Source organism: Mya arenaria, chromosome 9 (assembly GCF_026914265.1).
Source record: "Mya arenaria isolate MELC-2E11 chromosome 9, ASM2691426v1".
In the NCBI taxonomy this organism is placed as follows: domain Eukaryota; kingdom Metazoa; phylum Mollusca; class Bivalvia; order Myida; family Myidae; genus Mya; species Mya arenaria.
In genome coordinates this window covers 71,530,225-71,545,403 of record NC_069130.1, presented here as the reverse complement: position 1 = coordinate 71,545,403, position 15,179 = coordinate 71,530,225, and the positions used below count along the sequence as shown (strand labels likewise).

The window sequence follows — 15,179 nt, the reverse complement described above, 5'->3', positions numbered from 1 at the left end:
GACGAAACATTTTTATACTGAAAATAAAGGACGATCTTCCATCAAGTACCATTTTATTTAAGCGTAACAACAAGTGTTCTTAACTCTGAAATTATACATATAGTTTATTTATATGAAATCACGATGGTATAACGTACCATGATTAATTTTGACAACGAAATGTACATTACACAAACTCTGTGTATTGATCTGAATCTACTTCCCTTGACCCCTCTTAGCAGATCTCTGATCCGAGTACCCTGCGGTGCAGTTTGGAGATTTTTATTATTGTTGCACTAGCTAGGCTCGATTTTGTGAACATTCTCCACCTCAACACTAGCTGATAAGCATAGACAGTCCACGGCCAGCGCTAATACATAGGGTATTTCCTTATATGGTAGTGATGGAAGACATGCATTAACAATTGTTCCTAAAGAACACATATCTTGATCCTAGCTTTCAGTCTGCATTTGGTCGACATTTTATCAAGCAGGGTACAGATCAGTGTTTTATGTGACTATTTATTTCCATTTAACTAAAGGTAACGCTTTTCAAATATGGTTTTAAGCACTAGACTTTTATCGTTATAACTAGAAATTACTTATGTTTTAAACAAATTGTACATATTGTGTTTGTTTTAAATATTGACGGTAACTTTATTTGTTTGTTTCGATGTTACAGCATGAAATGTACATAACCACATATTTCATTATTTTAAGTATCTATGAATTGTAGATGTCTTAGCACTTTCTTTCTTTATTATTTTGTTTAAATATTGTATTACCTGCGTAGTTTACCTAGCTCTACGTTACCATGTTCCATGCTTCATTAGGCCAAAAAAATAAATACCTGTGTTTCCGGTAACATGGCGAAAAAAATAGGGTCGGCAGGTCGGGATTTTTTTATTATTTTTTTACACTTTCCATATCATGTAATTTTCTGTTGCATCAGATCAATTATGTTATATCTACGCGTTTCCTAATTTACAAAAATCTGAAATCATTTCCTTACCTTCGACTACCGTATTTTCCCGCAAATTTTGCCCATGAAATCTGGTGTTTTTTTGTATACAATACTCGTTTATAAGTCGTGATCGGTTTTTAGGAAAAATCCAGCACTTCAATTTCAACAAATCTGTGATAATGTTCTAGCCAAACAGTCAATTATCAACTAAATTTTTAATTTGCTAGAGGAAAATCGCTGATTTTCTTGTCAACTGTGAGCTCCTTAAACTAGGCCTTCAAGTGGAGAACAAGTAAACGCGGATATAGATTTATTTTACGTATCTTATTTTAGTTCATTACTACAATAAAAGTTTCATTCATTTTAATAGTGAATTCAAACATTTCGGTCATTGTTTTAAGATTTCCAGACGAAGATTATTGATTATTAATTTTTCGATCGTATGGTATTTTCGTACCAGCCTAGGCGAAATCCTGGCGATAAAATGGGATCATACGGTATCCGACTGACCGAATTAGATACAAACCATAGCCATGCGCCTTTGATCTTATCACCGCTCGTGCTCTGACGTCACAAATTGTACCGTTTGATCTGCAGCCGACACATTCCAATAAATGTGTTGTTAACTTTCGCAGGTTTTTGTTTGGATTTCAGTTGATGGGACTTAAATAAGGCGAAATAAATAACCATTGATTATTGCGGATAAATTAATATAACGATTAATGAAATGTGTATTGGAACCTGGCAGTTACTGAGTTAGCCTGCATAAATTGGCAAAGCCTATCGCAAGAAGCCTGCATGATATACGTAAAGCCTAACCGTAAAAAAATCAGATTTATTTTGGACATGGATATGGATAAATAACACCGCGAACTATAATTCAAAATATTTTCATTAAAAAGACAGCAAAATATGTCTCCGGTGATCAACCACGTGCTTGGACCGTAAACAAGCGTTTGCCAATTTTAAGATATCGGACAGGGTTCGCCGCCCTCCGCCATTTTGTTTTCCCGTAATACATAATCAGGAATGAAAGTATATTCTCCGGGGACATTGTACGACAAACAACGAAAATAATAACGATATATTTAAAGAAATATATTTTTTACGATATATATATTGCTTTTATGTCTAAAAAAAGATTAGGGTCGGCGAGGAAAAAATAAGGTCGGTCGGGTTACCGGAAACACAGGTATTTTTTTGGCCTTAGCGCAAACAGTTAGCCATTACAAACTTACACATGTTAAAAATATGTTTTGTTTTACTGCAATGCAATATTAATCAAAGACATACATGTTTACCATATTAATTATGATGCTTGAGCACAAAAGAAAAATCAAAGTGCTGAAAGCACTGATGGACTAGGGCTTCATTTAGGGGAATTTTGATAACCATGTTCTAAGCGTTAAACAAATCGGCTCACATCACAAGGGGTCACTGTTTAATGGGCTAGCTTAAACTTTAGACTAAAACTGCTTGCAAGCTGCAAAGGAAATTTTAAAAGTGTGGGTAGAGGGATGGGGTGGGGGCGTTAAAGTGTTTAATCAGATAAAGTCATAGTTCTTTCGAAAATCTCAATGTCGTTAAATCAGACCTAAACAAATTAATTTACGTGGTTGGCGTATGTTAACCAAAGTACTCATAAATGTTTAATTTGATTAAATCATTTTATATCAAAGGTTTCACGGTGGAAAGCCCACGTGACTTATTTGGTAAAGTGCACGGCAAAAAATGTCAACAAGTCTCGATTCATGTAAGGTTTTTAAATGTAGCTTTCTTAATTTTTGGAGAATTTTTGTGATTTAAAGACCATAAACCCCGCATTTAAGAGCTCTATCCTCGGTAATAAAGAACTTTCTCTAATATCCTAAAGTTTTCCTGAAAATCTTGACCAACTGATTTCTCAGAGTTGAAATCTAAGGCAAAGTACACGGCTTTTGACAAATCTATCGCTTTACTTCATGTTAGCCGTAAATCATTTATACAAAAATCTTATTTTAAGCAAAGTGAATGTATTTTAAAGTTTTCAGCATGTATTATTGAACTTCTTATAGTTATTTCAAAGGCGAAAATGAACTAAAACCAAATTGATAAAGTACACGGACATTTTATGTTTGATAAAGTACACGGTCGTTTACAACCTTCAGTGTATAAACTCATTATTTCACTGACTGGTGCTTAAACGAGTTATTATAGATATATTTATTATTTCTATTCTTCAAATTCATTATTGAACATTGCTCCATGTTTGAAAAGACGCATTGTAATGGAGTGGCAATGGAAGAATGAACGCGTTTTAACAGTTAGACCGACGGAGTCGCCTAAATGATGGGCTCATTTTCATGAATCATGGAAACATGTGTTATCACACTAAATTCAGTCCCGTATTTTAACAATATATTCCCAATTGACATATAAAGGGCTTGAAGTTTTTGTAAAGGGTGTTCCACTCCTTTTTCGTATCGTATATGTAAAACGTGTTTGTATTCATTATACATGGTAAACAGTAACACATAACTGCATAATAGCTCTTCATTTTGTCAATTTTGAGAAAGAAAAGTGTTCTTGTACTTTTAATGTCTTCGATTGCTAACTGATTTCAAAGACTTATAAGTATGTGATATTTGTTTCATTTCAGAATATGACGACTCCGACTTTATACAAAGAATGCAGAATGGCATTTCAAAATAAAAAACAACATCTAGCAGACCACGATAGAAGGCATTCTGGTCAATTGCCATCGTTTTTGCGGGAAAGTGTTTACACAGACACAGGTTAGTTTTTATCTTTATTTTTTTCGCAGAGAAATAAGAATATATAACTGTTATACTTTTATTATGACTCCCCTCGCATAGAGGTTAAGATTTGCCGTCGTCTGACTGTGTTTCAACGTTTTTTAGGGGTTGCGTTTTTCACATAATAATGTGGTCCATGTTTCAGTGGACAGGGTTTTATTAGTTTTATGGTGCTGATTACCCGATCAAACACTCACTGCGTGGCAGTAATATAGTGTTGTTGTTTTTTATCAATTATATTCAAGTACTGACATTGCCAGCATTTATCGCTAACTTGTGACAGTACATGTCTTTTTTATAGGTGCAGCAATCACGGCGAGACAAAGTTGCACGTTTGCAAATATTGTGGCAAAACTGCTCTTGCAAGTCTTGAAGATATACGAACGACGCGAAAGCGGCCAGTTGAAGCTAACCTGTGATGTGTGTGGGTTCAAATTGGGTGACACGACCAATATCAGTGACCAGATTTCTACTAGACACAGGGGAATGACACGTCACAAATGTCTACAGTGTCGCTCAGCATTCAAGTTCAAATCTGGACTCAGCAGGCACGTTAAGGCGAAACACACCTAATCAGGACCCATTGAAAAATCACAATGGTCCAGTTAGAACTGCATTCCAGTATGTTGCCGAGTTAAAATAACGTTTTGATGAGTTTAACATTTTATTAAGATAAATAGCAAAACGTACTGTTACCAAATGGTGCTCTTTCAAAATGTTCGTTTGTCTTACAGTACTGAAAAAAACGCTGTGTAAAATTAGTATGAAAACGGATTGAGCATAAAACATTTTCACAAGGTTTAAAAATGCATTGTTGTCATTTTCCCATTGATGTCCTATAAACTCTTAACTGCATGTATCTTATATAATTCAGCAAGCTTTGAAACACAATTATTTTGTAATCACATTTTTAAAAGCCTTTAGTCTAGAACATTCTAATGTTCCATGCTCAGCTCTAATCTAGATATTATAGTCTTAGTCCTAGCGTGTAAGTTGGTAATATAGTGTGCTCTCCTTCCTCCTTGCTGTTTCCCATCTAACTCCGAGCCTCCATCTTTACAATGAGTTCCTGTCTGTATTGTTCGAACGACCGCAGTTTTACTGATGACAGACAGACAGACAGACAGACAGACAGACATTTTATTTCGACTTGTACAATGTACATCGTCAACAACACATATATTTATAATTATCAATGTCAACGTGAATGCATAGTAACAAACAATATAGTACACACGAGTATATATACAAAAAATAACAAAAAGTTATAATAAATAGGTTAAATATTGTAATATTAAAATATGTCTAAATCAGAGGATGAACAATTTTACCATGTTAAGTACTAACATTTATTAAAGAGGATCTTACTTTAAGAGAGTCTTTAACAAACATACATAGTTTAATAAGCTCAGTTCTATTATTTGATTGCAGCAATTGTAAATATTTAAATACAGACGGTCTTATATAATAGCATTTCTTAATATATAGCTTTCTCATATCATTAAAAGACGGGCACACACAGACAAAATGAAATTCATCTTCAATATCGTTGGAATTACAACATAGACAATATCTTTGATTGCGTACAATATTATTTCTGGCGTATCTACCGGTTTGGATACGAAGTGGGTGCACAGACAGTCGTAGTCTACAAAAGAAAAGTCGTAAACTTTTGGGCAGAATGTCAAGATAACTTTCATATTCAAGACTAGTTTTAAAATGTCTATACATATCTAAAACTGTGCTGTTTTCTAGAGTACCATACCAATCTTGTTTAAATGCATCGTATATTCTACACCTGAAGACCGTCATAAATGTATTAACATTAATATTGTTGATATTATCATAAACGTAGCTAAAACCATAATCATTTAGCATCTTTCTAATGTTATACACCCAATTACGACAACCTTTATTACAATAATACTTTGCTTGTAAATAAACAGTTTTAATAATAATATTATCAGTGGTAGCAACCCTAAACCAATATGACAACATACGTACATATCGTTGAATATATAGCGGGTATCTACCTAATTCTCCGTAAACAGTCGCATTGCAAGTATTGGTTTTGACTCTTAATAATCTTTTACAAAACTTAAGATGAATTCTTTCTAATTCCTTAGATTTGGTGTACCCCCAAACCTCCGCTGAATAATTTAAAATTGAACCAACAAATGCGTCAAATAACTGACACAATATTTTTGGTTTTAAGTCATACTCTTGACATTTACAAAATAAAACATTCATTGCCTTAAGGGCTTTGCCAATCAAGTGTTCCTGGTTAAGATTAAAATTGCCAGTATAATTAAACAGCACACCTAAATAGTTAAAGTCGTTAACAACGTGAATATCGTGGCCATTATATGTCCATTTTTCATTAGGTAATAACCCGCCTCTTTTACGAAACACCATAATTTTGGTTTTATCGGTATTCACTTTTAATCCTCAAGTGTTGCAATAATTTGCTAAATTGTCCAAATGCGTTTGAATTTCATCAGGAGATTTTCCTACAATGGCCATGTCATCGGCAAATAATAATAAAATCAATACAATATCATCTATGTGTAATCCTGAATTTATATCAATTTGCAAATATAACTCAATATCTTCTACGAATAGGGAAAACAATAAAGGGGACATAACTTCCCCTTGCCGTAAGCCTACAGCATAACTAAAATAATCAGAATATGATGATAATGATTTAACACATGATTTAACTTTTTGATACATGTCCCGAACAATTTTAAGTATTTTACCTTGTATTCCACATTTATACATTTTCAGCCATAGTGCATTTCTATAAATAGTATCAAAACATTTCATCATGTCGACAAAAATAATATATAGCCTTTTATTTTCAAACAAATAATTCTGTATCAGAGATAACAGTATAAATATAGCATCTATTGTAGAGCGACCCTTTCGAAATCCGAATTGGGCATCCGAAATAATATCATGTTGTTCACAAAAAGTTTCAACACGCTTATTTATAACGGTAGTAAATAATTTTGATCAACAGCTAACCAAAGTAATTCCCCTGTAATTATTAACATCAGTTTCTGAACCTTTTTTATGAATGGGGATTATAATACCTTCAGTCCATTGTTCGGGATAATAACCCGAATTCAATATATTGTTAAACAAATCACATAAATGCGAAGATAAAATATCTACAGTTTCAATAAAATATTCATTCAACATAGTATCACTGCCATAGGCTTTACATCGTTTCAATGACTTAACAGCATTTATAATTTCTTGCAGTGATATCGGTTCATCCATTTCAGGAAAGGAATTATTTGGTTCATTAAAATTATTATTATTATTAAAATCATCTGCCTCGTGATTAATACCACCAAAAGTGTTATTACTGAGGTCTCCTCTTTCTTAAGTTTTCAATATCTCCCATTCTCTTTTTGTAATCAGTATTCTTCTTTTTACGGACAATTGTCTTATAATGAGTTTTCCGTTCACATAAAATTAATCTGTTAGCATCTGATTTATCAATATTAAAAATTCTAACTGCTTCTAAATACAGGTTCCGTGCAACGATACAGTCATGGTCAAACCAACCTTTATTACTACTTGTATAATTTTCAAAATAAACTTCATCTGTATAAAAACATTCTTTAGAAAACAATGGATCGGCTACACTTCGTATTGTATTTGTAAACATAGATAACATATTATTAACGGAATCTTTGCTCGAGCAATCTGCACTATATTGTTAAAAGCAGGTAAATTAGCAATAATCCCGGAGCGGAACTGCTCCCGAAACGAGACATTCCACTTATATTTAATTTCAGAGTTGTTTGTAGTTCCTGGTATAATACTATTACATAGTAATGAAATATGCAACGGTGCATGATCAGTCCATTCATTGAAAGATTCTATTTTAAAGTCTTTGATCTGTGAAAAATTACGCTCACTCGACAACAAATAGTCAATCATAGAACAGCCTTGATGTGACAAAAATGTATGTTGATTGGTATTACCAATACGACCGTTAACAATGCGAAAACTTGACCCTTTACAAATATCTAATAGTTTTATCCAATGATTATTATGTGAATTGTCGATTGAGGCCCTGTCAGGGGTGCAATCAAATTCGTAATCGTGACTATCAGTGTAACAATTATATTTATCATGAACAACATGATCTTTTTTACTTCCAACCCTACTGTTCAAATCACCACATACAAATACACATCCAAGACTATCATATAAAAACAGATCGTTTTCTAAAATATCAAATAAATCAACATTTACAGTATTGTATATGGGCGAGTCCTCGCCCCAAATATAGGTTCCACATAAATAAATGTCTTCGAGGATATTAAAAAAGGTGTGATCAAGTTTTAACCAAATGATTGTATCGAAATGATTTTTAATTATTTCAATTCCATCGCTTAAGTGCTCTTTGTAATATAAAACTATTCCACCACTATTTCGCTTAGCGTTCCTATGTTGAAATTAACGATAAAAATTATGTGATTTATATCCTTTTAAATCAATATTACTAGAGGAATCACACCATGACTCATAAAGGAAACAAATATCATATTTATCTAAAATATTTACAAAGTCTATACTCTCTTTTTTGTCCCTATTTAGTCCATGAACATTCCATGAAAGAACCGAAAGTTCACCTCCGTCGTGCCCCTAGCTCATCACCGGCTTGCCGTCTACGTACAGGGTGTCGTACACTATCCATGAACGTTTGCCCTCCTTCCTGGCGTCCTTCATCTTGGGCACTAGCCTGCGGCGTTTGTCCAGTACTTCCGGTGGAAACTGCTCGTACATTTGACGGCCCGTCCCCGCCAAATGCTTCCACTGTCTCCTTACTACCTCCCGGTCCTTAAAGAACGTGAACTTTGCAACGATGTTGCGGATCCTGCCCGGCACTGGTTGACCTGGAGACCGGTGAACACGTTCAAAGCGAATGGACTCGACCGTCTCCTTCGCGAGCTTGAGGGTATCCTGAAGGTGTTGGCGGAGCTTGTCTTCGGTGACCTCAGCGGACTCGTTGCCGGTGGAATTATCTTCGGGGATATTAGTAAAAATAAGATCGTTCCTCATAGATTGCGACTTCAAGTACGCAACATCGTCCCGAAGTTCCTCCCGCTGTTTTTCCAAGGTGGCCATCCTGTCCGCCATCTGCGCCGCCTCAACGTCGACCGAATCCACCTTGTCCTCCAGCTTGCCTACCGGCTCATCGGTACGCTTAACTCGGTCTTCAAGAGCTACCCATATCTTTTTTATGTCTTTTTCAAAGTCCATAACCTTGCGTTCAAGTGTTTCAATTTTGTTCAATTTCTTTTCCATTACTGACAATTTTTCTCCCATATTTTTCATAAAATCCATCAGGTCTTTGTTGGTGGGTTCGCGGCCCCCTTCCGCCATCTTGCCTCTGCCTGAAATCACCACAGGAGTGTTGCTGAAAACTTCACTGTTACTGTCTTCACTCACAGAATCATCCAGACTCGGAAACAACACAGCGCTAGCTTTTCCCAGAATCTCACTTACAGAAATGTTTGAATCTAAGTCATCAGATGGGCCTCTCTGTTTGGTCAATTTGCTTTTGTTATTGTACGAATTATTACCACTGCTATTTCTATCCTTTCTCTTTTTGGTCATGATTATATAATCTCATATTTAATCCGTTGTTGCAAAGGTATCTTTATCCACAACTTTGTAAATAAATCCTGACTTTATTTATTAAAATATTACTAAGTAAATCCCATTTTTTCACTCTCCGATTTAAACACGTCCACTACGCGCCGTATCACGTGATAACCTCGCTTAATACATACCTGTTATGTAGATCAGATAATATTTGTTCAGACTGAACCAAATAAAAGATTCAGCGATGCCTGAAAGGTATGAGCAATATGCTTTAAATCATAAACGTAGCTAAAACCATAATCATTTAGCATCTTTCTAATGTTATACACCCAATTACGACAACCTTTATTACCAATAATACTTTGCTTGTAAATAAACAGTTTTAATAATAATATTATCAGTGGTAGCAACCCTAAACCAATATGACAACATACGTACATATCGTTGAATATATAGCGGGTATCTACCTAATTCTCCGTAAACAGTCGCATTGCAAGTATTGGTTTTGACTCTTAATAATCTTTTACAAAACTTAAGATGAATTCTTTCTAATTCCTTAGATTTGGTGTACCCCCAAACCTCCGCTGAATAATTTAAAATTGAACCAACAAATGCGTCAAATAACTGACACAATATTTTTGGTTTTAAGTCATACTCTTGACATAAAGGAAACAAATATCATATTTATCTAAAATATTTACAAAGTCTATACTCTCTTTTTTGTCCCTATTTAGTCCATGAACATTCCATGAAAGAACCGAAAGTTCACCTCCGTCGTGCCCCTAGCTCCTCACCGGCTTGCCGTCTACGTACAGGGTGTCGTACACTATCCATGAACGTTTGCCCTCCTTCCTGGCGTCCTTCATCTTGGGCACTAGCCTGCGGCGTTTGTCCAGTACTTCCGGTGGAAACTGCTCGTACATTTGACGGCCCGTCCCCGCCAAATGCTTCCACTGTCTCCTTACTACCTCCCGGTCCTTAAAGAACGTGAACTTTGCAACGATGTTGCGGATCCTGCCCGGCACTGGTTGACCTGGAGACCGGTGAACACGTTCAAAGCGAATGGACTCGACCGTCTCCTTCGCGAGCTTGAGGGTATCCTGAAGGTGTTGGCGGAGCTTGTCTTCGGTGACCTCAGCGGACTCGTTGCCGGTGGAATTATCTTCGGGGATATTAGTAAAAATAAGATCGTTCCTCATAGATTGCGACTTCAAGTACGCAACATCGTCCCGAAGTTCCTCCCGCTGTTTTTCCAAGGTGGCCATCCTGTCCGCCATCTGCGCCGCCTCAACGTCGACCGAATCCACCTTGTCCTCCAGCTTGCCTACCGGCTCATCGGTACGCTTAACTCGGTCTTCAAGAGCTACCCATATCTTTTTTATGTCTTTTTCAAAGTCCATAACCTTGCGTTCAAGTGTTTCAATTTTGTTCAATTTCTTTTCCATTACTGACAATTTTTCTCCCATATTTTTCATAAAATCCATCAGGTCTTTGTTGGTGGGTTCGCGGCCCCCTTCCGCCATCTTGCCTCTGCCTGAAATCACCACAGGAGTGTTGCTGAAAACTTCACTGTTACTGTCTTCACTCACAGAATCATCCAGACTCGGAAACAACACAGCGCTAGCTTTTCCCAGAATCTCACTTACAGAAATGTTTGAATCTAAGTCATCAGATGGGCCTCTCTGTTTGGTCAATTTGCTTTTGTTATTGTACGAATTATTACCACTGCTATTTCTATCCTTTCTCTTTTTGGTCATGATTATATAATCTCATATTTAATCCGTTGTTGCAAAGGTATCTTTATCCACAACTTTGTAAATAAATCCTGACTTTATTTATTAAAATATTACTAAGTAAATCCCATTTTTTCACTCTCCGATTTAAACACGTCCACTACGCGCCGTATCACGTGATAACCTCGCTTAATACATACCTGTTATGTAGATCAGATAATATTTGTTCAGACTGAACCAAATAAAAGATTCAGCGATGCCTGAAAGGTATGAGCAATACGCTTTAAATCATAAACGTAGCTAAAACCATAATCATTTAGCATCTTTCTAATGTTATACACCCAATTACGACAACCTTTATTACCAATAATACTTTGCTTGTAAATAAACAGTTTTAATAATAATATTATCAGTGGTAGCAACCCTAAACCAATATGACAACATACGTACATATCGTTGAATATATAGCGGGTATCTACCTAATTCTCCGTAAACAGTCGCATTGCAAGTATTGGTTTTGACTCTTAATAATCTTTTACAAAACTTAAGATGAATTCTTTCTAATTCCTTAGATTTGGTGTACCCCCAAACCTCCGCTGAATAATTTAAAATTGAACCAACAAATGCGTCAAATAACTGACACAATATTTTTGGTTTTAAGTCATACTCTTGACATAAAGGAAACAAATATCATATTTATCTAAAATATTTACAAAGTCTATACTCTCTTTTTTGTCCCTATTTAGTCCATGAACATTCCATGAAAGAACCGAAAGTTCACCTCCGTCGTGCCCCTAGCTCCTCACCGGCTTGCCGTCTACGTACAGGGTGTCGTACACTATCCATGAACGTTTGCCCTCCTTCCTGGCGTCCTTCATCTTGGGCACTAGCCTGCGGCGTTTGTCCAGTACTTCCGGTGGAAACTGCTCGTACATTTGACGGCCCGTCCCCGCCAAATGCTTCCACTGTCTCCTTACTACCTCCCGGTCCTTAAAGAACGTGAACTTTGCAACGATGTTGCGGATCCTGCCCGGCACTGGTTGACCTGGAGACCGGTGAACACGTTCAAAGCGAATGGACTCGACCGTCTCCTTCGCGAGCTTGAGGGTATCCTGAAGGTGTTGGCGGAGCTTGTCTTCGGTGACCTCAGCGGACTCGTTGCCGGTGGAATTATCTTCGGGGATATTAGTAAAAATAAGATCGTTCCTCATAGATTGCGACTTCAAGTACGCAACATCGTCCCGAAGTTCCTCCCGCTGTTTTTCCAAGGTGGCCATCCTGTCCGCCATCTGCGCCGCCTCAACGTCGACCGAATCCACCTTGTCCTCCAGCTTGCCTACCGGCTCATCGGTACGCTTAACTCGGTCTTCAAGAGCTACCCATATCTTTTTTATGTCTTTTTCAAAGTCCATAACCTTGCGTTCAAGTGTTTCAATTTTGTTCAATTTCTTTTCCATTACTGACAATTTTTCTCCCATATTTTTCATAAAATCCATCAGGTCTTTGTTGGTGGGTTCGCGGCCCCCTTCCGCCATCTTGCCTCTGCCTGAAATCACCACAGGAGTGTTGCTGAAAACTTCACTGTTACTGTCTTCACTCACAGAATCATCCAGACTCGGAAACAACACAGCGCTAGCTTTTCCCAGAATCTCACTTACAGAAATGTTTGAATCTAAGTCATCAGATGGGCCTCTCTGTTTGGTCAATTTGCTTTTGTTATTGTACGAATTATTACCACTGCTATTTCTATCCTTTCTCTTTTTGGTCATGATTATATAATCTCATATTTAATCCGTTGTTGCAAAGGTATCTTTATCCACAACTTTGTAAATAAATCCTGACTTTATTTATTAAAATATTACTAAGTAAATCCCATTTTTTCACTCTCCGATTTAAACACGTCCACTACGCGCCGTATCACGTGATAACCTCGCTTAATACATACCTGTTATGTAGATCAGATAATATTTGTTCAGACTGAACCAAATAAAAGATTCAGCGATGCCTGAAAGGTATGAGCAATATGCTTTAAATCATAAACGTAGCTAAAACCATAATCATTTAGCATCTTTCTAATGTTATACACCCAATTACGACAACCTTTATTACCAATAATACTTTGCTTGTAAATAAACAGTTTTAATAATAATATTATCAGTGGTAGCAACCCTAAACCAATATGACAACATACGTACATATCGTTGAATATATAGCGGGTATCTACCTAATTCTCCGTAAACAGTCGCATTGCAAGTATTGGTTTTGACTCTTAATAATCTTTTACAAAACTTAAGATGAATTCTTTCTAATTCCTTAGATTTGGTGTACCCCCAAACCTCCGCTGAATAATTTAAAATTGAACCAACAAATGCGTCAAATAACTGACACAATATTTTTGGTTTTAAGTCATACTCTTGACATAAAGGAAACAAATATCATATTTATCTAAAATATTTACAAAGTCTATACTCTCTTTTTTGTCCCTATTTAGTCCATGAACATTCCATGAAAGAACCGAAAGTTCACCTCCGTCGTGCCCCTAGCTCCTCACCGGCTTGCCGTCTACGTACAGGGTGTCGTACACTATCCATGAACGTTTGCCCTCCTTCCTGGCGTCCTTCATCTTGGGCACTAGCCTGCGGCGTTTGTCCAGTACTTCCGGTGGAAACTGCTCGTACATTTGACGGCCCGTCCCCGCCAAATGCTTCCACTGTCTCCTTACTACCTCCCGGTCCTTAAAGAACGTGAACTTTGCAACGATGTTGCGGATCCTGCCCGGCACTGGTTGACCTGGAGACCGGTGAACACGTTCAAAGCGAATGGACTCGACCGTCTCCTTCGCGAGCTTGAGGGTATCCTGAAGGTGTTGGCGGAGCTTGTCTTCGGTGACCTCAGCGGACTCGTTGCCGGTGGAATTATCTTCGGGGATATTAGTAAAAATAAGATCGTTCCTCATAGATTGCGACTTCAAGTACGCAACATCGTCCCGAAGTTCCTCCCGCTGTTTTTCCAAGGTGGCCATCCTGTCCGCCATCTGCGCCGCCTCAACGTCGACCGAATCCACCTTGTCCTCCAGCTTGCCTACCGGCTCATCGGTACGCTTAACTCGGTCTTCAAGAGCTACCCATATCTTTTTTATATCTTTTTCAAAGTCCATAACCTTGCGTTCAAGTGTTTCAATTTTGTTCAATTTCTTTTCCATTACTGACAATTTTTCTCCCATATTTTTCATAAAATCCATCAGGTCTTTGTTGGTGGGTTCGCGGCCCCCTTCCGCCATCTTGCCTCTGCCTGAAATCACCACAGGAGTGTTGCTGAAAACTTCACTGTTACTGTCTTCACTCACAGAATCATCCAGACTCGGAAACAACACAGCGCTAGCTTTTCCCAGAATCTCACTTACAGAAATGTTTGAATCTAAGTCATCAGATGGGCCTCTCTGTTTGGTCAATTTGCTTTTGTTATTGTACGAATTATTACCACTGCTATTTCTATCCTTTCTCTTTTTGGTCATGATTATATAATCTCATATTTAATCCGTTGTTGCAAAGGTATCTTTATCCACAACTTTGTAAATAAATCCTGACTTTATTTATTAAAATATTACTAAGTAAATCCCATTTTTTCACTCTCCGATTTAAACACGTCCACTACGCGCCGTATCACGTGATAACCTCGCTTAATACATACCTGTTATGTAGATCAGATAATATTTGTTCAGACTGAACCAAATAAAAGATTCAGCGATGCCTGAAAGGTATGAGCAATATGCTTTAAATGTGGAAATATATATAAACTAATTGTGATGTGCCTATTTTATTGTTTTATATCACATCAAAATAGGAACATTTATGAAATTTATTATCACCACAAACGGGCCGCTAACTACAGAGATGTTTTATTCGCCGTCAGTCCAGATTATAATTTATTAGTAAAACTAACTGATTTTTGAAGAAGTGTATGTATGATTTATTGATCTGCATATTCAAAAGTAATCGAAATTATAATGGCTGACTTTCTCTTAAATTATCCCATAGACTATCTTTCAACTCCTCATTAAATATGATTGCTAAATATTTAG

General features: G+C 36.8%; 4 protein-coding genes across 4 annotated transcripts; all 4 read right to left on the bottom strand.

The window, feature by feature from the left end:
• Positions 1 to 8,402: 8,402 nt before the first annotated feature.
• Positions 8,403 to 9,143, bottom strand: LOC128246344 (uncharacterized). Its single transcript, XM_052964534.1, has one exon. It carries the CDS (start codon positions 9,141 to 9,143, stop codon positions 8,403 to 8,405), a length of 741 nt encoding a protein of 246 aa, XP_052820494.1.
• A 1,004-nt stretch (positions 9,144 to 10,147) lies between these two features.
• Positions 10,148 to 10,888, bottom strand: LOC128246343 (uncharacterized). Its single transcript, XM_052964533.1, has one exon. It carries the CDS (start codon positions 10,886 to 10,888, stop codon positions 10,148 to 10,150), a length of 741 nt encoding a protein of 246 aa, XP_052820493.1.
• Positions 10,889 to 11,892: 1,004 nt separating this feature from the next.
• Positions 11,893 to 12,633, bottom strand: LOC128246342 (uncharacterized). Its single transcript, XM_052964532.1, has one exon. It carries the CDS (start codon positions 12,631 to 12,633, stop codon positions 11,893 to 11,895), a length of 741 nt encoding a protein of 246 aa, XP_052820492.1.
• A 1,004-nt stretch (positions 12,634 to 13,637) lies between these two features.
• On the bottom strand, positions 13,638 to 14,378 carry LOC128246341 (uncharacterized). The gene has a single exon (XM_052964531.1). The coding sequence runs from the start codon at positions 14,376 to 14,378 to the stop codon at positions 13,638 to 13,640; it is 741 nt and encodes a 246-aa protein (XP_052820491.1).
• Between the last annotated feature and the right edge of the window lie 801 nt (positions 14,379 to 15,179).

Coding starts and splice junctions, on each gene's coding strand:
- LOC128246344 (XM_052964534.1), bottom strand. CDS start 9,143: ATGGCGGAAGGGGGCCGCGAACCCACCAACAAAGACCTGATGGATTTT.
- LOC128246343 (XM_052964533.1), bottom strand. CDS start 10,888: ATGGCGGAAGGGGGCCGCGAACCCACCAACAAAGACCTGATGGATTTT.
- LOC128246342 (XM_052964532.1), bottom strand. CDS start 12,633: ATGGCGGAAGGGGGCCGCGAACCCACCAACAAAGACCTGATGGATTTT.
- LOC128246341 (XM_052964531.1), bottom strand. CDS start 14,378: ATGGCGGAAGGGGGCCGCGAACCCACCAACAAAGACCTGATGGATTTT.